Source organism: Pteropus vampyrus, unplaced genomic scaffold, assembly GCF_000151845.1.
Source record: "Pteropus vampyrus isolate Shadow unplaced genomic scaffold, Pvam_2.0 Scaffold9, whole genome shotgun sequence".
In the NCBI taxonomy this organism is placed as follows: domain Eukaryota; kingdom Metazoa; phylum Chordata; class Mammalia; order Chiroptera; family Pteropodidae; genus Pteropus; species Pteropus vampyrus.
In genome coordinates this window covers 841030-864233 of record NW_011888790.1, presented here as the reverse complement: position 1 = coordinate 864233, position 23204 = coordinate 841030, and the positions used below count along the sequence as shown (strand labels likewise).

General features: G+C 35.1%; 1 protein-coding gene across 1 annotated transcript in view; it reads left to right on the top strand.

The window, feature by feature from the left end:
• Nucleotides 1-23204, top strand: part of CUNH12orf56 (chromosome unknown C12orf56 homolog) — a 69372-nt gene that overhangs the window by 32885 nt on the left and 13283 nt on the right. The window contains exons 4-8 of the mRNA XM_011375072.2: nucleotides 10459-10849; nucleotides 13835-13908; nucleotides 19783-19927; nucleotides 22079-22185; nucleotides 22810-22899. Of these exons, the coding sequence (XP_011373374.1) occupies nucleotides 10459-10849; nucleotides 13835-13908; nucleotides 19783-19927; nucleotides 22079-22185; nucleotides 22810-22899 (807 nt within the window). The remainder of the gene's footprint in view (nucleotides 1-10458; nucleotides 10850-13834; nucleotides 13909-19782; nucleotides 19928-22078; nucleotides 22186-22809; nucleotides 22900-23204) is intronic.

The window sequence follows — 23204 nt, the reverse complement described above, 5'->3', positions numbered from 1 at the left end:
AGGATTCAAAGAGCTATGAGTCAAGAGATACATAAGCATGGGGAAAATTAATGTGGGTTTGGGGCCCTGAAAGACAGATTACGGCATGGGGGAAATAGCCGATTTAGGAAAACATTGCAAAATGCTGTAAAGGAAAAGTGAACTCTTAATTGAGGAGTATCGACAAAGCTGTGGTGTACCACGCTGTGCAATAATAAGTTAGGTTGCTAAGAAGGGGCCTCTGTACTTGCTCTTACTTTCACCTTTTCTCGCTGTTTGATCAAGATGATGTACGAGGTCAATTCTAAATCTAAATTTCATTATTATAACTTCCTTCCTCACCAAATTTTTTGGTTTAGGAAGATTCTTTTTTCTACTGGGAACACATTACCAATTTGCTTTACAGAGTTTTAACTTTATACCAACTATTCTGGATGAGAAAATTGGTGGAAAGTTGGCTACAGTAACTGATTTTCTTAAAGGTTTTTAGAGCTTAAGGAGTTAGCTTTAAAAATTGTCCCTCAAGGCTTTGGAAGTTCTGATTATATTTGAAGCTGAAACATCAGAAAACTTATCGGCTAAGACAGGGTTAACTAGTAAGTGTTGTTTCACACTGCAAACCATAGCACACCAAGGTTCCTTTGTAATGTTGGTATGGGGGTAGTGACCAACAGCCTGTACAGCCGAATTCCTTCCACTAGGGTTTCTTGATGGGGCGTTATTGGCATTTTGTGTGGGACCCTTCCTGGTTGTGCAGAATGATCCCCCATGTTGTGGGATTTAAGCTTCTCTGGCTCTTGCCCACTAAATGCTAGTAATGTTCCCATTTATTGTAGCAACTAAAAAAAAAAACCAGTTTCTAGCTGTTGTCAAATTTGTTTGCATTTCCCTATCCTGTGCTCTTTTCCCTTTTCTGTAAAATCCTCTCTCTAGCCTTCCCTAGTAAGCATCCTTGCTCTCCCTATAAAATTATGCACTTGGGTTTTTATCAACCCCACAGTGTGATAACTTAGTAATATAAATTTAAAATGGTTTCCTCTTCACAGGGATTTCCATTTTAACAGGCATCAAAGCCAGAAGCAAGGAAAGCTCTATTAGAATTTTGCTATAGCAACTATGATTGACATACAATAAACTACAATATTTGAAGTGCACAATTTGATACCTTTTTTTCATATGTATACACCCATGACACAATTACCACATATCTATCTATCACCTCCTCCCTGCACCATGGCTTGGAAACTTTTTCAAGGCTGTAAGCTGGGGCAATTGTTAGTTCTCACCTTGTTTCAAACCACTCAGAGCTCACTGTTTTATGTTGTCTGATGTCCAGTGTCTTAAAAGCTGTTGTTTATATATATATACACACACACACACACACACATATATGTATATATATATTTTTTAGGTTTTTGGTTGTTTTAGGTGGGAGGTATATCTAGTCTCCATTAATCCATCTTGGTCTGAAGCAGAAGAAAACTAGTACAATTTTAAGCTTATATCAGTATATATGGAAGAAGATTTGGATTGGTATCAGATCCTTCCTGGAGCCAGTGAAGGTTCCACAATTTCCATAAAAGAAGGCAGCAAAAGGGGGAACCAGGGGACTCATTTACTTGGAATATATGCTTATTTGGAGTGTCTGGAAACTTTTCTTTTGGTAGACACAAATGCATTGTTTTTATGTAGTAGATAGATAGATAGATAGATAGATAGATAGATAGATAGATAGATAGATAGATAGATATAGATATATAGATATATATATTTATGGTAGCTCCTTCAGGGTGGGAGTAGGGGGCTATTATTGGAGAACCTAGGGAGTGAGGGGCACTAAAGCCTCCTCCCCTTGGCCTCTGCCTTTGGCAGCCTGCTATTTTAGGCAAATTCAGCTCACCAACTCACCAGTTCTAGACCATAACAAAGATAATCCTGAAGCTCAGAAGGACCTCAATTATCAAAGATTCACACATGCCTAATATTCTGCCTTTTACAAAAAGATAAAACCACACTTTCAGAAAACTTTCTAAACAAAGTATTCTAAACAAAGTTAGTTAAAGAGTCAATTCAATAGGAGAGCTCAAGAGCTCATTTCTCCAAGCACTCCTGCTGTTTGAGGGTTGACTGGCTATTGGGCATGAACTTGTTTGAATAAGCCAGATTCTGGGACACTGTTGTTGCTTCCTTACGTGTTGTTACTGCTTTGAGATTAGTTTATGCTCTTAACAATGTGAGGAGACAACCCTAAGAATCTGGAGTGTGGGAATAAAGCTGACCTGGAATAATGGCAAAAATCCATGGTTTTTTCAAGCCTGGCCTTGTATCAGAATCTCTCAAGGGCTCATGGAGAATTCAGACTCCTAAGCTCTACCCCAGACTACTGAATCCTAAACTTTAGGAATGAAATTCAGCAATCTGATTTTGGTAGCTCCCTAGATGATTCTATTAGCTAGCTACCAAGGTTTAGGAATTCCTGGGCTAGGTAGTCAGTTTACTCCTGGATTATTGAGACTCTTGAGTTAACTTTTCTCTGTCTCTACTGCCAGTACCCTAGTACAAAGCTATTATCATCTCTCACCTGGGCTTGCAACACTTCTAATTACCATCTTCACCTCCATTCTTGGTATCTGCTGTGGTCTGAATGTTTGTGTCCCCCACGAATTCATATGCTGAAATTACAACCTCCAAAGGGATGGTTCTAGGAGGTGGGAACTTTGGGAGGTACTTTAATCGTGAGAGTGGAGCCCTCATGAATGGAATTAGGGCCTTATAAAAGAGATCACTCACCGCTTCCAGTGTGTGAGGACACAGTGCAAAGGCGCTGACTGAACCAGGAAGAGGTTTCTCACCAGAAGGCAACCATGCTAGCACCCTGATTTTGGACCTTCCAGTCTCCAGAACTGTGAACAATACATTTTCTGTTGTTTATAAGCCACCTAGTCTATGGCATTTTGTTACAGCAGCTTGCACAGGCTAAAACAGTATCTCTCTGCCCCACCTGAATTCATTATCCACCTTAAAACCAAAGTGATCTTTTCCAAATATCCCTTCCTTGCTTAAAACCTTTCAGTGGTATCCCACTGCACAGAAAATAAAACTTTTTGGATGTCTAGACAACCATGCAAGATATGGCCTTTGTTTACCTCTCTGGCTTTATCTCAAGTCCCTTCATCCTTTGCTTACCACATTGGCTAGAGCACCTCAAGCTTTTACCAGCTCACAGCCTTTGTACCTCCTTTCCCCTCTTAACGTTGCTTTTCACACATGGCTCACTCTCATCCTTCCAGTCTTAGCTTGAATGCCCACATCTCAGAGAAGTCTTGCTTGAGTACCCAATCTTTAGTATACCACCTTCCAATAGACACGCACAGGTTTTATCAGAGTATTTTATTTCATAGCACTTTCATAAACTATAATTACATGTGTGTTGTTTATTGTCTGTCTTCCCACTAGAATGTAAGCTACACGAGGGCAGGGGCCTTGGTATTCTTGCACACTGATGTGTTTCTAGTGCTTGGCCCAGGACTTGGTACATAGTAGGTGCTTAATATTTGTTGAATTATTAATCATATTCTTTACAACCTAGCCTTACTTGCATTATATAGGCTTTGGGGAGAGCAATTTGATCTAAATCCATGTAACAACAAACCATAACTTGAAGGGGTTGATGTACTTCTACTGTTGCCCTGAGTGCTGAAAATTATTAGCTTATGAGAGTAGGGATCTCTGCCTTGTCGCAGGGCACTAAGTGAAGTGCCTACCATGGACTGTGTAACTGGAAGTGTTAGGGGAGAGGCAGAGCTAGTGACAGCCATCCACCTGCTTTCAGACTCAACGTTCTTCTTTACACATTTTGGCATATAAGGCTGCAGTTTTTCTAAACCATTCTGATAGTCACATTGTTTTCTTCCAATTTAGAAAAATAAAAGATTTCTAATTAATGTTTGCAGTAATTGTGTTAGGCTATTGCAGAAGCTAGAACTCTATTAAAAGTGGCAGAAGTGCAACTTAGGTAAAAATGGGAATTTATTGGAATTACTGAGGCAACTCATGTAATTCAAAATTCATTCAACAGAGGTATACAAATATAAACATAAATATAGATACAAGTGTAGATCCATCTATCCATCCATCCATCCATCTACCCATCCAATCTGGCATATTATAATTGCTAGGCTCTTTGTTCAATTTTGATGTACAAGGTGAGCAAAATCAGCAAGTTAGAAATTATACCATAGGAATTTAGGAATGGTAAGAATGAAGTTGGGATTTAGGCATGCCTAGAACTTTGTATCTTCTGATGTTTGTAGAGAACCTTCATTTTCTCTCACTGAATACAGTGTCCTGCATGGGAAAGCAAACAAAGTCAACAACTGTCTTAAATTCACTTTTTACAGCTCCTATTACTAGACAAAGAGTAACTCATATAGTTTCTTGCATCAAATTGAAAAATCCTGGGAAATTCTCTGATGCCTACCTTGAATGAAGGACTCACTGCTAAAAACATATCCACCATAGCCAAGAGGTCAGGGTCTTTAAAAACATGGCAGCTTTTGTGTTCTCCATGTGTGAAGGGAGGAGTAATTTCTAAATAAAGGGGGTGATGAGGGAATTAGGTCTACTACACCATAGTTTTCCAGCACTGTCATCTCCATAATTAAACAATAAAGTCAAAAGGTAAACAAAAAGCATGCTAGGATAGAAAACACTAATTAGAGGACTGAAGAGTGTTATGTATAAAGCTTTGAAACACCTCCATGGTGTAAAGTTTTAGGCCTATTTATGAGAGGCTACAGGTCATAAGAAGGATGCAGTTATCCTGGGACATCAGACTTACATAAATGATTACTTTTCAGTGTAACAGTAAACAACAGACCTTTTAACACCTAAGGGATAGAAAAAAGATTAGTGATCGCTGATAATGAGATTCAGTATGTAGATTTCTCTATCTCTAGTGTACCTCTTCATTAGTGGATAGTTCCATGTATCTATATATATTTTACAGGACAAAACACAAATAGATAGCTCACTCAAATATTCTTTTAGGAAAATTGTTTTGTGACTTACTTAAGAGTTCTCTAAAGCTGGAGGGAAAAAGACTGCCCATTGCTTGTGAGTGTGAAAAAAACACAGAGTAAGACAGAACACTTTTACGGTGTTGAGAGAGAATAAGATTTATATAAATTTAATCGAGTTCACCTTGAATAATCCAAGAGGAAAAGAGATGGTGACAGTGGTTAGCTCTCAGTTTAGATTTTGATCTGAGTTTTACATCAATCTGTAGCCTCTACTGATATTTAGCTAATGAAAATTGAAAAGCATATTTTCTAACCACAGTGCATGGCAAGGAGAAAGATGAGCTTCTGGAGAAACTAAACTGTTTAATAAAAAGATTCAGAGCTGATCAGCTTGGCCTCCTGATGAAATAAGAATATGCTGCACTTAATTGTACATCATTAGCAAAACAGAAGGAAAAAAAAAAACCCAAGAGGGTGAACCTTATATTTTTCTCTAAGAAGAAGCATTTCTTGGCAGAAAGTAGAAAAAAAGAGTTGTGTTATTCCTCTCTGCATAGTAAGTAGTTAAGTATGCAGGCTCTGTAGCCACACTGGCTGACTGCAAATCCTGACCCTGCCCTGGGTTATTTAATCTTCCCAGTCTTTGCTCTTAATGGATGCGGTGGGACTCATAATAGTACCTATCCCACATGGATTATATGTAAGGGCTAAATCATGTACATATAAAGTGCTTAAAGTGTGTGGCTCTCAGTCCTTAAAAAATTAGCTATTTTGTTACTGTTGGTTATCAATAAGTCAGTCACTGAGCAATAATCTATTCAGCATCCTTAGTCTTTTTGATCAAGCCTGGGACAGAATAACTTTCCTCTTTTCTACTCTCACTAATAACTGTATAGTAAATATTTAATGCTGTCGTGCAATAACTTGACATGAAGTACTGTTTGTAATTATTTTCTAAGAATTTCTTATGTAATAGTTTATTGTAGTTCCATGAGAGGACTGGGTCCTGTGTTATGTAAATATACTATATATGTAAGTATACAAACCCGCAAATTAGAAACTTAAGAAAAAGGATTCAAGGCCTCCAACAGCTGTTTGTATAATAAGCTGTTGTTGATAGTTCTCAAAATTGACTGAAAACATTAGTCTCTTGCATACAATTTGCTCATAGCTTATCATTATTAACCAATATTCACTGCTCAATTATACATTTATAAAAATACAAAAAAATATTTATTGAGCATTAGGGTAGAATCAATATTCATTCTTTTCCTCCTCTCTCTCCTATACTTTTATTCTTACTTTCCTCTTCCCTTTTCTTCTTTCCTTCCTCCCTTTATGGACCTGTGTGATAATTTCTCTGGGATATAAATTCAGAAGCAGAATTGCTTTGTACATTTTATATATTAATCCACTTACTGATTTTAGACATTAAAATATCTCCTCCAATTTTGTCAGCTCTCTATTATCTTTGTCTCTGTGGTATCTTTTACCAAATAGAATTTTAATTTTGATGTGATAAAATTAAGGTTTTGATTCTGGTCAAGATGGAGTAAGCACACTTTACTCTACCTCTCCTTCTGAATATAAGTAAAAATCCTGAACAGAATGCATACAGCAGTTGATTAGATTACCTGATTAAAAAAAAAAAAAATCAATGTTCTCCATAGAATTTAAACAAGGCCCAGAGTCAAAAAGAGCTAGAAATTTTCCTCTAAAATATGCTTTAGCTGAGTCACATGTATTTTTACATGTATTTTTTACATTCAGTTATAAGTATCTCTTAATTGTTATTATTTTCAGCCGTTTGATTATGATGTGTCTGGTGTGGAATTCTTTGAGTTTATCTTGTTTGGGATTCACTGAGTTTCTAGAATCTGTAAGTTTATGTCTTTTGTCAAATTTGGAGAATTTTCAGTCATTATTACTTCAAATTTTTTTTATAGGATGAATATCAAATTTTAATCTTGAGCATTTTCTCCAGTCTTCAAATCATTAAAATGAAGAGGAATGATAAATTGCAATTTATCTGTGTAACAAGCCCTTGTTACAAAATCTCCACCTAGAGTCTCTGAAAAACCAATAGAAAACCCATATGTTATATTATCTAAGTGATCTATTAACAGGTGAAATTTTAACCAACTTCATACCAGAAAACTATTAACACAAGTACTTCAATCACATAGCTTAAAATATGGAGAAAAGATGGGTAAACAATTATCTTAACCTGTAGTAGTTTTTTTACTTTTGAAAATTTTTATAAAATACACTTATTTCCCAAAATAATATTATGACACATTGATATCAAGTTACACAGATAAATCCTTCAAATATTTTTTTTGCACTATACACTCTGTCCTATCTTTCTGGGACTCTGAAACATGAATATTAGACTTTTTCATATTGTCACACAGTCTCCTATTATCCTTTTCATTTTTTTCTTCAATCTTTATTCTCTAGGTTGCTCAGATTGGATAGTTTCTATTCATCTATTTTCAAATTCAATGACTGCTCTGTCATCTCCATTCTGCTCACTGAGCCCATTTTGTGAACTTAAAAATTTTCCATTACTGTAATGTATTTTTCCTCCTAAAATCTCTATTTGGTCCCTTTTTATATCTTCTATTTCTCTTCTGAGACTTTCTATCTTTCCATTTGTTTCAGAGAAGCTCACCCTTATTTATTAGAGCATGGTTATAATGGTTACCTTAAAGTCTTTGTCTGATAATCTCAACCATCTTTGTCATCTCAGTACTGACATCTATTAATTATCTTTTTCTTCATAAGATATTGAGATCTTCCTGGCCCTTCAAATGTCAAGCAAATTTAGATTGCATCTGGGACATTTTGAATATTATGTTATGTGACTCAGGGTCACATGACCATGAAGAATTTGGGACTGGTCTCTGTCAGCCTTTCAGTTATGTTTAGATATCTGGGAATTATTTTTTCACTTTGAATTCTTCCATATCATGTTGCTTATGTTTCACCAATTCTGCTTTCGTAGCTTCTTCATGGAAAATTTTTTATTCAAGAGAGCTCAAATTCTAGATCTTAAGATCTAAGTCTGTATGACTTATTATGGAAAAATCATTGTTCTTTATTGTTCTGCTTGTTACTTCTATTTTAGCATATTAATCTGTCCATTTCAACCTGATAAGTTTTTAGTTCTTCATGAAAACTAAACTCTTCATTTTCATATTAAACTTCCTTCTCATCCTTTTTAAGAGTTTCTTAAATCATTTTTTCTAATTTTCTTGATAGATTCAATATGCTAGCATATATGTACTTTTTACTCTTGGTTGAATTTGAACCTAACAGGTTTTTCTGAAGCTGTGCAATTCTGCCTGTTGTTATTTGGACTTTTTGGACTGTGACTTTTCCAGCCTCAATGAGTTTATCTGTCTTTGATGCAGAGGGAAAAAGGAGAAAAATTATTTGTGCATACTTTGGGTTTTAGAGTTCTTTTTCCTACTTCTCTCATCCCTTTCTCCTTTGTGGCTGGTTTCTCCCTATAGATACATAATCAGCTTATTAGGAAAACACTTGACTTTTAGCAACTTAGTTTTATAGAATGTAAAGTTGATATGTGCAAATTCAAGGTTCTAGAACTCTTGCTTAGTAATCAACTACTCTTTAATCAGACTAGTAATGGAAGGTATTATTGAATCTCAAATGAAGGCTACAGTTTAGTTTTATGAGTTGGCTTGCTTAACTGGTGTAGCTATAATGACCATGGCATTTTCACATATGCTGCCAAAAAGGTAATCCTTTTCAGAAACCCTTTTAAACTCTCTAAAATAACAGATTTTTCATACAACCGAGTAAATAAGTTGATTTAAGTGAGACTTTCTCTAACTACCTGAAATCATTTTGCTGAACTTTCACATGAAACATATTGTTGTGCATAAAATAAACCTAATTTCATAACATTATCTAACATAATCTACATCCTAGTTATTTAACACTCTTCGATTTCCATATAGAAAAATTTAGAAAAAATTATCTGCAAGAATAAAGAAAAGCTGCCACTTTAAAGAAGACTGGAGTATGTATCATCCATTTCAGGGCTAGACATATTCATTTACCTGAAAATCCTAGTGTGAGCATCTTATATTCTTAGACACTTTGATAACACTGTCATATATTAGTAGAATTCTATTAAGAAATTGGGTAATGTAAGATAATTTTGGCTGTTAAAGGGAATGTAACTTGGATGAGCAAACTGGGGTGACCACTTGTGTGTGTGTGTGTGTGTGTGTGTGTGTGCGCGCGCGCATGCATACACAAAGTCAGTGTGGAAGGGAGCTGAGGGATGGAACTCAGCACAGTTCACAGCAATGGAAAGATAACAAATGAATTTTATACCTGTTTAAAATTAATTTAGGAATTAATAAAAACAAAGTGGCTTTCTACTTGGCTTTCTACTTTCATAGCAGTTCCAATCTTGTAAGGCAGATAAAGGCACTTTAATAATAAATGATAATAATTTAAGGGAATACAGGATAATATTAATAGTTAGCACCTATTGAGTGTTTCCAGTGTTCTAAACACGTTGCGTGAATTTTCTTATTTAATCCTCACAGATACTCTATGAGCTTGGTGCTATTATTGTTCCTATTTCAAAGTTAAAAAATTGAGTCTCAGGTCAACCAAAGTCACATAACCACTTGAGTGGCACAATCACATTCCGCAACTTCCCTGGCCTCTACAACTTGCTCCCTTGTGTGGCAAAGTAGAAATGGGTCATAGTGAGCTGGAGAAAACAGGGAGGTAAAGGACACAGGATTGATTCTGAAAAAAGTGCTGACTCTATTGGGATGCTATTGGAAAAATCAGAAGAGTATTAGCAAGAGATGAATCAAAACACCATTTAAAAAATTCTCCCTTCATATCTCCATATGAATTGTTTTTTCTTTATAGGATATAGTAAAAATGCACAATGAAAGAACAATCAGGCTTCAAACAAGAATGAAAAGTCCTTTCAATGGAAATATTGGGGTTCTGAGAAAGACAGGCACAATGCTATAGACATAAAAAGTGCTTCTTTAAATGCAATTTTATTTCTGAAAGCAGAAAAATATACTGAAGAATTGTGCCAAATCTCCCCTAGATCAGTGGGTACAAAAGTGAGATTAAATCACTCCCTTCTCTTTATAAGCATCCCTTTTATGTGAAAACATTTATATTCAGAGTCTTTTTTGTTTTTTAAAAACCTTTTTTGTTCGTTTGTTTGTTTGTTTGTTTCAATTAGAGTTGACATTCAATCTTATTTTATATTAGTTTCAGGTGTACAGCATAGTGGTTAGATATTTATATAATTTATGAAATGACCCCCCCCACCACCACCACCGATTACTTTCAGAATCTTAAACTGCTGCCATTGGGCCACTGGTTTCTCTTTGTTCCTTACTATTAAATTCTGAATATCATTTTAATGCTAAATTTTACCTGACAGGTACTACCAAGAGAGCAACACACCATACAAGGATGCAACTTTCTGTCCTCCTTCAGACCTCAAGAAGCTGTTCCTTCGACCCTTACCTACGCCCTCCAGGAGGAGCTGTCAGTCCACATCAACCACTGACCAGGCTGTCAGCATGCCATCTTGCACAACAAACACAAAAGAACCTGAGGGACTTCCAGATCACAAAGGCTCTCTAAGTGAAATCCCTTTCAAGTGCAATGAGAACATAAATGAGTTTTACTTAGGAAATTCCTCCCTGATCTCCCCTTTACAGAGCAATCTAAACCTAGATAAAAAGGAGTCAGAACTTCATTTGTATATTATTTCTACAACCTCATCCATATTTCTGCACTTAAAAAGTTCATGGAACAATTATGTTATAGTAAGTATCCTCATAAGTTAACCTTGATTTGAGTTAACCTTGATTTTAGGATAGCCTTCCCTGTTTTACCTCCCTATTTTGGAAATTTAGCCTTGAATTTAATAATATTTTAGGAGACAAAAACATGCTGGACAATTAAGAAAATGGTTTTTTTCAGGCTATTACAATAGGGAAAATGCTCATTAATGAGGAGTGTCGTAAAGAAAAAGAAATAGATCTGGGTTTTACAGAGGCAGGCAAACAAAGGAGTATCAGTGAGTCTCATGAGAATCATGAGGAAGGATGGAGACAGGTCTTAGCTTGGGGTTCTTGTGAGCAGGGTGGTCTTTTGCAGTTCGCTTGAGTGATTTCAGTCATTTCTGCTTTCAGAGAGCACAGAGCTCAGATAAAGTTCAAGACTGTCAGTATGTTTGTGTTTCTTAACTGCACAATTGAAAGTAGGTTGACGGGAGTCATTGTCATAGGATCAGATAATCTTATAGATATCATCTCGTCTAAGACCCTTATTTTATAAATGAGGAAACTGAAACACAACCATTTTAAGTGACTTAGTCAAGATTGCATAGTAAGTTTAGGGGCAGAGTCAGAACTCCCATTTAAGGATCTTTTTATTACACCAGGATCAGTTTAAAAATAAATAATTTATTCAAAGAGTAATATGATCCTTTTCAGTTATCTTCAATGATATATAATTTTTATTATTGATCTTTTAACATAAAAATATTGAGAAATATGAAAGGCTCTTTTCACTCAAAAGCAGCTCGGAAGCAGGAGATTTTATATATGACTAAAAATTGTGAAAGATTGCAAGGTAACTAATTTTTTTTCTCATAGCACAGTTAGAATGTTTAATATTTAAATTGAATGTTAAATATTTTTATTTTCCTCTAAAATTTTAAACAGCTTTCTCAAAATTAAGAATGTAAATGAATCAGACTTAGAAATTAAGAATGTAAATAGAGGGAAAAACCTGGTCTATTAAAAGAAGGCCTCATATGTTCATATGTTCTAGAAAAAACAAAACTTAATTGGCTTTAGAAAATCCACCTAAATATTTCAGAATAACTGTTTGTACTTCCCTGAATTGACTAATTCTTAGTTTTAAATACTACTTTTTAATTTTGAAGCAGAGGCATGGCTGGGGCAAGTCAGATAGGCCGACTCACAGTTCTCCTGAAAATAAAAATAACAATAACTAATATGGATTGTTATTAGCCAGTAGGAACTGTTCTGATGCTTTCTGTGTATTAACTTGTTTAATATGCAGAACAACCCTATGAGGTAGGGTTGGTATTCTTATTTTATAGATGAGGAAATTAAGGCATCGAGAAATTAAATGATATATACAAGTTTGCACAACTAGTCTAGTAGAGCTGGGATTTTCACCCAAATAATCTGATTTCTTTCTATGATTACTGAAACAAATGCAGATGAAGGGGGGTTATCTTTATGAGTTGATAGATATTATAATTAAAAATAATGTTCTATCCCTTGAAAGATGGAAAATGAGTAAGCAAATATTTCATATATATATGTCAAATCAGATTAGCATTCATTTTTATAAGAATAAGATATTAATTCAATGTAAACATTTAAAAGTTGTGACTTCTTATTACACTGTTGAATTCTTTCATCAGCTTGGTTTCCTTTGGTTAGTCTTAGTGATGTCTTCATAAGTTTTAGGAAATTGAAAGAAAAATCATCTCTTAAATCAGTCAGATTTATCTTGGTTAACTGACCTCTTATACCTTAAGATCTAGAAGGATCTTTCATATTGAAGCAGGGAAGTGCTCCTGGAGAAAGGAATTGGACATCTTAACTCTATATTTTTAGTTAAAATTAACCTAAACTATCCGATTAGAAATTAATACTCATTCGGATTTTAAGGGTTTCCAGAGTTGCGTCTCCTTCAGTAACCCATTTTATTTGTAACTATAACCAAAAGTGATTACATATGAGTTGTTTAGTATCTCAAATTCTACAGAGATGAAATGGGGCAGTTCTTTGTCCTTTTTGTGAAGATAGCTAATAGAAAGCTAAAGAACTAAGAGATATCCCCATATTAAAATTCTAGATTTAAGGCAAACATAAACATTTGGAGAGGAAAAAAAGGCAGCCTTTTTTTTTTTTTTTTTAACTGAAGAGCAATGACAAAGTAGTAAGAAAAAGCACATACTTTACCTCCCCCTACCCACTCACCCAGCACCCTACTCCGTTATTAAGAATAAGGTAGGGGTAAGCTTGTTTGGAGTTATAAATCAGCAACATTTCAGAAATTCCTTCTGATCTGTCTGTTAAGCTTCAACATAAATAAAATGTTATTTAAAGAACTTGCTGAATACTATATGGCCATTTGTTTTGAGGACCCAGAGTGACTGGAAAATGGCAACACTAAAGATTTGAGGAAAAAATAATCTCTTTAATGAGGGAATAGTTAAATTATTGTACATCTATGCTATAGAATACGGGGCAATCATTAAAAAGATTGAAGTAAATCTATGCACACAGACATGAAAAACTGTCTACCATGTATTAAGTAGGAAAAAAAGCTCCAGATTAATATATGTGCTATAATTTAATTAATATTATCTATTAAAAAATATATCATCTAATACATAAATGTTCTTAATGTATATGTTATAATTAGTATGTTTTTATATGCCTAAAAGGATATATAAACCAATCTGATGATGTAAGATACTTTGAATAGTGGGATGGAAGGGGTAGGGAGAGACAAGGAACTTTATGCATTTCTGTACTGTTTGATTTTGATAATTTTATTTTACAATGAGCAAACATGTTTAAAACTTTAAAAAAACTATATAAGGAAAAATTCCCTGTGGTATTATCAAACATTGGAATGAGTTATATAAACAAATCATATACTATAGAAGGGATTAAATAGGTATATATTGACTAAAAGTAGGGAGAACTAATTTTCAATAAACAAAAATTCTAAGTAGTCCCACTTTTTTCCTCTTTCAGAAAGCTACTCTCTTACAAGATCCCCTGTATGTTAGTGAGCTCAGTCCTGCTACTGGAGGTCAGAAGCCATACAGGTAAGGAGTGATGATAAGACAGAGTTCCACGGGGGACTGTTTTCTCCTCTATGCCTCTCCTAACGCTATGTGTTGCTGCCATTATATTTATACCTCTGCCTCAATTCTCTGCCCTGAATTTTAGGTCTGCAAACACAATTACCCACTGGATATCACCTCCTGTAGGTCTCACAGGAACCTTAAAGTCAGCATATTCAAAACAGAACCCAGCATCTTCCTTCTGGGACCTGACCTTCCTCTTGTGTTTCCTAACATAGGGCATGATGTTATTATCCCCAGATCACCTAAGCCGGAGTCCTGGATGTCACCTTCGCCTTTTTTCTCCCCTTCACCATCCTGCAACATTCAGCCAATTGCATGATTTATTTTATTTCTTTAATATATCTGGATAACAACTATGACTTTCTACGGCTGCATGCTCAGTCTGATCATCTCTGTTCTGGGCTGCTACAGTATTTTTCTAGCTGGCCTCTGCTTTCACTCTTGGCCCTTGTCTATACCATACCCCGTTACAACAGAGGACTCTTTCTGAAGCACAAATTTGATCATGTAACTCCTCCCTTAAAGCCTTTGAATGGCTCCCCATTGATTGCCCTTAGGAGAAGTTTCTAAATTTTGTAACAGCTTACACAGATCTTCCTCATGTCTGTCTTCATTTTTTCCATCCTCAACTATTGTGTCCTCCCCACTCCTGCCTTAAGCCTGACCCAGAGGAACTCATAGTCCTCAGAAAGCTCCCTGTTTATTTCCTCTCTCGGCCTTGACATGATGGCCCCTATTCTAGAACCCTACTATCTACTTTTCTTTCCCTTCATGAATAACTTCAACTCATCAAATATTAGTTTACTTGTCCTTTTTTTAAAAAAAAAACATTTCTCATAACTAATTTAAGAGGGGCTCTTCCATAATATCCTGTGCTTGTACATCTTGTAGCACTTACTGTTCTGTAGTGTGACTGCCTGTCTGAGTATATGCTGCCCTATTATGCAGTGTTCTCCTAAAGGGCAGGGACTGTGTCTTGGTCACTGGTACAGAGTAGGCTGCCAAGAAGCCTTTACGAAATGAATATGAATGAGTGAATGGGATATGACAGAGGCTAGAACTAGGTCACAAAGGGCCTTATATTTGAGGCTAAGGAGTTTAGATTTTATTCAGATTTCATATTTTTATCATATTTTTGTCACCGTCAGCCTTACATTAGTTACTTGTGATACAACTATCTCTTCCAGTAGATTGTAAGCCCCTAGAAGCTAAAGAGTATGTCTTATTAATTTTTATATTTTCATACTTAAAACAATGCTAGAAAACACTCAGTGAATTGATGGCATCAACATTTTAATGATAAGTAGTAAGTCATGACCAAGTTTTGAAAGGTTTACAATAGTGATGTATATTGGGGGTCATGTAAATGAGGTAAGAGTAAGTTAATTTTAAAAGAAGCATATTCAATCCTCACTAAAAGAAACTAACGTTCCTAGGTTCTAGGTCTGGAGAAGGAAATACACAAAATGCATCTGAAACAGCTTGAGCCAGAATGCAGAGTAACAGGGCCCTAACTAAAGTACACAGGATTCCACATACGAGGCTCCTAATAGCCAAAGATACGACAATTTGAGCATCAGGAAAAAAACAAAAAAACAAAAAAAACCCCATGATATTGTTGAAACAATGAATATATAAAAATTCATAAGTATATAATGATGCATCATTGATAGAAAGTCCTCCTCCCACCCCCATACAGAAATAAAAACACACTGAACTGTAATGAAGTAAATAGGGCACCAATTCTGACTCTGCAAATCAGCAAACGAAAGGTAAGAATTAAGCATTTATCCTGCCTTTCCTGCGTAAACTATGACCCAAGTTGATAAGGGAAAATTCCATTTTACAGAATTCTAGCTAATAAATGTGGCAGGTTTAATGGAATTCAAAAATTACTGTTTTTGCAACTCCGAATGAAATAATAGATTCATGCAACAATCCTAAATGGATGACACCATTTAACAGAAAAGTGAAGTGGAATTTCAAAAGGAGGGATTATTTTGTAAATGACTAAACCCATCGATTAGTTTTAACATCACTCAAGTGGGACAACCATATTTTTTTTGCCCTATTATTTGATGCATTATGAAACACACAGCCCCACTTATGAAGTATCTTTGTTAAAACAATTAAGCCTGAATCTGACTTTAAAGTGTGGGTATGTCAGCCTTAAAAAGGAATGCAATTCTGACACATGTAACAACATGGATGAACCTTGAAGAAATTATGGTAAGTGAAATAAGCCAGACATAAAAGGACAAATGTTGTATGATTCCACTTATATGAGGCACCTAGAATAGGCAAACAAAATAGGAAACAAAAAGTAGAATAGAGGTTACCAGGGCTGAGGGAGAGGGGAATGGGAGTCATTGTTTAATGGGTACAGAGTATCTGTTTAGGAAATGAAAAAGTTCTGTCAATGGATAGTAGTGATGGTTGCACAATTGTTAATGCTCTTAATGCCACTGAACTGTACACCTAAAAATGATTATAATGGTAAATTTTATGTTGTATATATTTTATTTTGATTTTAAAAAAGGTAGGGGTATGTGTGTAAGGGAATAGATAAAACAAAGTTAGCAAAATATTGAAAATCATTGAAGCCAGGTGATTGGGTAGTGGGGTTTCTTACACAATTTTCTTCTTTTCTGAGTATGTTCAAAATTTTCATAGCAAAAGTTTTTAAAAGGCTTAAGAAATATAAGCAAATACAACAAGTATCTTTATAAATTTTTATTTTAACAAATCAAATATAAAAGAACATTTTTAAGGCAATAGAGGACATTTGAATATAGACTGGGTATTAGACAGTACCAAAGAAATACTAGTAATTTTGTTGGGTGTGATAATGATGATTTTGTAAGGAAATGTTTGTTTTGAGATATGTTCTTAGGTATATAGGGGTTAAATAATATAATGCTTGTGATTTCTTTGTAAAAAGATGGTAATACGGATAGCTTAGAACATCTACGTTTTCATATATTACTTTTAAAAAGTATCGGTTTTAATTCTGGTGTTTATTTAAAGTTATTTTTAAAGCTAATTGTGTAATAAAATGAGCTCTAACTTTGTAACTGTGTGGCTTGAAACTTATCCCTGAAAGCAAGAAGAAGAGTTCTGCCACTATCTTGACTCACAAGGAGCATATTTCTTGCAAAGTTAATTCTTGAAGGCACATATTTAAAATGCACTCTGACAGATGCAGTATATGCATAAGATATCAATAAATGGTCTTTGCTTGCCAGGCACCTTCAGTTTAAAAGGAGTAAATATTATTTGGGTCTTCAAATTAGAACTCTCACAAATGTGAGTTTTGTAACCTGACTGTTGTGAGCATATACACAGGGCTTCTGAGATAATGTACGAAAAGCCCTTTTCCAGCTGTAAGGCATACAAATAATTAGTTATTTATATTAAATGTATGGAAAAATGAAAAAAGTACAGGAAAAACAGAGCTTATCATTAGGTCAAGAATCCTTCTTGCTACATTTGGCTAAATTTATGTTTTCTAGCTGATGAATATAGAATATCTGTTAACATGAATATAAAATTTCCCTTTATTCCTCAATTGAAAAATGGAATCTTCTGGCACTAGACTTTTTCTTATTTAAATTAGTGACAGGAAGTTTGTCATCTGTGTAAAAGCAAATATTCTCTGAATGTGCAAAGAAACTGTGACTATACATATTTTTTCTGTAGAAATATAGACTTCTGAATCTAATTTGAATTTATGATATATATAAAACCTCAACTTATATATAAATTGATTTTTAGTATGAAGATATTACTATGCTTTTTCTTATGAAATTCATTTTGGCCTTTTTGAAAAAAATAGTTTGGTATTACATCCTATTATCATAGGTGCCAAAGGATAAAAACAGTTTCTAAGGATCCTAGCAAATTGCTGACTCCTACTAGGAAAAATTGGAAAACCAATTTCAAAATAATTCTGCTGATATTGTATTTTTTCTGAGCTTTTGCTTTTCTAAGCTCATTTGTTTGTGAAAACTACATTTCTGCTGTTTTTGGAGGTCTGAGAGAGAAAAGGGGTTTTATAGTTATTTTTAAAATGAAACGTGGTAGTAAATAGAAGTGGATGTATAGGAAGTAGGACCTCAAAGCTCATTCCTACTTTATTTAGGTTCCATTTATTAAACATTTACTGCATGCTAAGCATATGTAATAACTAAAATGGGATAGGTGCTATCATCATCCCCATTTTACAGATGAGGAAATTAAGGTAGAGATAGACTAGGTAACTTGCCCATGGTTATTATCACCCACCTGAACAGGGGCAGATCTAGAATTCCCATTAGCCTGTCTGATCCTGCCCCACCCCCCATGCCCATAATCATGTTCTGCCTTTATGATTGCTCTCACTGAATTTTTAATGATTATTTTTCTTCTCATATCTCCATTAGAAAAAAGACCTTTAAAAGGAAGTCTTAATTTTTGTTTTAATAAAAGAGGCTCATTGATTGGATAAGGGATAACATCTTAGATTTTTTTAAGTACAAGGGGAGATAGTGGGCAAGAACCAAGATTCCACGTAGTAGTACTGGATAAGTGGCTGGCATCAAGGTGTGTGGAGTAGGTGGTAAAAATATTTTTATTTCAAGTCAGAAATTCTGAGAAGTTTCCATCAACCTACACAGAACATGAAACATCTCTCCTACCATTACTTTGCACCCTGCTTTTCTGAATCACTGGTTGTGTGAGCTTGGCCAGGTTACTTAGCCTCTCTTACATCCTATAAATGCAATAGTAATTCCCAGCTCAGTTCCCGTACTGGGACTGAATGAGCTAGTACACGAAAGGTACCCACGCCAGAGCCTGCCACAGAGACGGTGTTCAATTAAGTGCAGGATGCTATTACTAGCACAGTGGAGATGGAAACAATATTTAACCCAATAATGTTTCTTCAAGTTGCTGAAAATCAGCCAAGAGTCTAGTATAAGTACAGAAATAACTCCAATGGCGTAATACAGGATTAGTGTGATATGAGAAGTGGAAAAAAGTGCTATGAGAGAGGGTCTCCCTTTGTTGGTGGAATTGGGGAAAGCTCTAAAGAGACGGTGTTACTCATTTCAGCTAAGCCAGCTTTTCCTGAAGCGTGGAACACATGTAGGTCAGTGATGGGAGATGATTTCATGTGGACTCTGACATGGCATGAAAGAACTTGGAATTCCATGGTGAAAAGTGATTCCTTTTTCCAACTAGTGTGATCTCATTAGAGAGAAGCTCTTGGCTTGGTGCCAGTAGTGGCAGCTCTCTAGCACATGCTCATCTGCTTTTCTGTTAAGGACAGCAGGCCTCAGGCTTTAAATATGGAGCATCTGCTCAGAATTTGTGTTGCTTTCATGCTATTTTTACAGTCACTCACTGGTTTTCCCTGTAAAGTCGTGATACAAAGTTTTCTTTTGAAATAAGCGTCTCTTAGCAAAAAAAAAAAAAAAGAATAGTGAGTAGATTTAAAGAAAAAATATTAAGCAAATAATATTACATATGGTTCATGGATTATGGTAAATGGCATGTGAACACACTCTGAGTTAGACTATGAAAGAGGGACAGAAGTTTACTAGGGACAGTGAGAGTACACCTCATATAGGTATAGCTTGAGTAAATAAGTGTGAGCAAAAAGTATGTTTGGAGAGTAATAAATAGTTTAATTTGGGGGAAACGAGTTTCATTACTGATAAGTAATAAAGCTAGTACAAAACTATGTTAAAATTCCACTGGTAAAAAGTTTTATAAACCTGTCAATTAATTGTTGATACTCCTCAACTGGTGTTTCTTATTTTTTACATGGAAAGTTTTCTTCCGTTTCTGTAGATCTGAGGAGAAAATTAAGCACTTCAGTCAACTTAAATCTGAGCTTTTTCTTAAAGACAATACTTTAAGGAAGATACTTTGTTTAATTACGGAACTTAAAGTAGCAGCCCAGAAAAACTTCATTCTGAAAAGGCTTTTCTGGAAAGTAGGTGTTTTGTCTTATATTTAATCTTTAAAACTTGTTTTACCTGTTTACTGAATGCAGCATATTCAAGCATAAAGTAAAATGCTGTATAAATAAATGTCATCTTATATTTTGATGCTCTATCTTACAATGTTGATTAAATTTAACACAATCATGTCTTAACACTTGAAATGTGATGTAATCGATAGTGTATCTGTGTGTGTTGGCGTGGTGGGGTCGGTGGGAAGAGAGGAAAGTGGTAGCAAAAAGACAGTAGTTTACATGGGTTGGGTTTGCAGAGTCAAAGAAAAGAGGTAATTAAGAAGGGAAGATTCTAGTATGCAAGATGTGTTAAGTACAGACAGATGAGAAAGGAGATTTGAAGTTTTACATGCAGGTTCCCCTACAATAAAAATATACTTTAAAAAAATTACTTTTCTGTGTAGCACTGTTATTTCTAAAATGATGACTCCTGGGGAGTCAAAACAACCTAGCTCTCACTCAGCAAGTTATAGAGTTACCCTATAAGACTTCTGTAGTTTGATTTTCGGTTTCATGTGAAGGTATTGAGAAGCCCAGGTTAGTACTGATGCTGGTGTTAATGAGGCTAATTCTGGCCAGTGGTGTCATACATAATTGCCACCATTTTATTGAGCAGTTGTGAAGTGCTGTCTCCCTAACCATACAAGACAGCCCGGGCCATTTCCTAGATTATAAGTGCTTCACATGCAAGATGACCAACTGTCTCAGTTGATCACCCCACCCAAGATTTAGCACATTTCTATCACCTCAAAAGGTTACCTTGTGCTCTGTAGCAGTCAGTTTCCGCCCATGCCTGGCAACTGCTGTGCTTTCTGTCACTATAGATTAGTTTTGCCTGTCCTAGGATTCCACTTACATGGAATTTTATACTGTGTATTCCAATGTATGGCTTCTTTTGCATTAACATTTTTGAGACTCTTTCATGTTGTTTCAGGTAGGTAGAAGATATTTTATGAGTTAAAATTCCTGAACCAGTGATCAGGTGGGAGATCATAATAATGATAATAACTGATATTTATTAGCACTTATAATGTGCTTAAGTAAGCACTATTTAAGCTTTACAAATACTATCTTATTAAGCCCATTGTAGAGATGAAGAAACTGAGTTACAGAGTGTATAATTTGCCAGATGTCATACAGCTAGCTAACCAGTGTCAGAGCTGTTTTTGAACTCAATAACCAGAGTCAGTGTGTAAAACCACCACACTATGCTAATTTATTCGTGTAAGCACAAGCACTTCTGAGAGGGCCTGGTGTACATCCTACTCCTTTTCCTCTTTTCCTTCTCTTTACCTGCCATCCTCAGCCTCTTCTCATGCCATATCACCTAAATAAGGGCACATATATCCCTGTCAAAACAAAGAATCTAAGTTGCCACTAATAAAAAAAAGAAGTCCTGGGGGGAAAATGAACAAAAGAGGAAAAGAAAAGAGAAGCAATTACATATTTCTCATTAGTACCAACTAGCCTGATTTTATGGGCCAGTGCTTATTTTCATGCTTGATTTATCTCATGAAACTGGATAGGAACGCAAAAAATTGGTTCCCCCACTCTTAAGTCAGTGTTTATTTTGGCAAAAATGGCAATCTACATTTCCATTGTATTAACATCATTACAGAAATATTAATACTCAGAAGTATTACTATCATTCTGCACTATCTTTAAAGGCTATAGTAGTGCTCTACATGTTTTCATAATAGTAAACATATTAAAACGAGAGCTTATCTAATTATGATTTCATTGTATCTTCACAAAGGCCAAGTTACTTTGGCAAGGCAGGAATTATAGTAGCCCCCATTTAATATGTTATTTCAAGGTGACCAAATGACTTGCCTGAGATTATACACCTACTTCTGGATGATCTTAAATATTAACAGTCCGGTTGAATCTAGAAGGCATTACCAGCATCACCCTCTAGACTTTAGCTCTTGCTCTGTTCACCAGGACCATTGTCTCCTGATTGCAAGAAAAAGTATGTTTTCACTTTGGGTTATGCTAGTAATAATGAGAGATATTGTAAATCACTTCCTGGTCAAAGAACAAATCATTTCTTCTTATTTTTATTATGTAAGCATAAAGTTTCACCAACAGATACCTTAATTTCGTCTTCTTTCCTGCTTGCTTTCACAGACCAGTGACCTTTTCTATTTCCTAGTGAACAAACTTCATGAGTACTTGCCAGAGTCTAGGGATAAAAATGCACTTCAAAATAAAAGCCAAAGAGCTGATGAGCTGGTGTAAGTACTAACTGGATAATCGTAGACATTTTGCCCCCCTGGGGTATTAAAGATAAATGGAAGGCACTAGATGAAATAAATACTGTTTTAATGATTAATGATGTTGCAAATTTTGCTTCACATGGATTTTTTAAAAATAGCATTCGTTTTCTAATTTTTTTTAAAAAAAAACTACACAGGAAACTAGTAATATTAGCTGTTCTAAAGGGGAAAAAAATGGGTATCTGAGGAAAGGCATTTTTATTGTATTTCCTTTTTTAATTTTGAAATTTGTGCCAAATATTACCTATTTGAAAAAGTTAAAATTATTAAAAATAAAGTAGGGCATGATTATCATAAAAACCTTGGAAAAATATAAGTACGAAAAATATGAAAATGACTTTTAATCCTGATATCCAGCTATTAATTCATTCGTTCAACGAATATTTTTGAATACTCACTATGTAGCAATCACAGAGTTGGCACTCAATCAATGTTGGCAATTTGATATACAGAATTTCCCTCCTGTACTTTTTTTTTTACATGGATACCTGAGTGTAGTTCTATCAAGAATTACTGACTTTGTGGAATTCTGAACTTGTATTGAAATCATGCCATTTCCATGCTTTTTTCTCTGTTTTCTAGGGTGTGCATTGAAATCATACAGACTCTAGGACTGATGTTCAGAGAAACAGAAACTGAATCATCACGTCTGAACACATTGGCAGCTAAGAAGTAAGTTCCCTTAGAAAATACTGGGATTTTGTAGTTGCCACCCATTAATTATGTTGATTATCTTCCAAAACTCATAGCTCTCTAACTTCTCTGTTCAATTGCCTTCTAAGTACATTAAACTCATTTTCCCTCCAATTCCTTCTGTGATAAACAGATTAATTGGTACATAACTGAGTTCTGTCTCTCTGGATTATTAAGGGCACAAAGATTTTTGTAGCATAATTTTATCTTTTATCATTGTCTAGTAAACTTGAGAAATGACCCATTGTACGTTAAAAGCCGGGGGTCCCTATTAGAATTTTCCA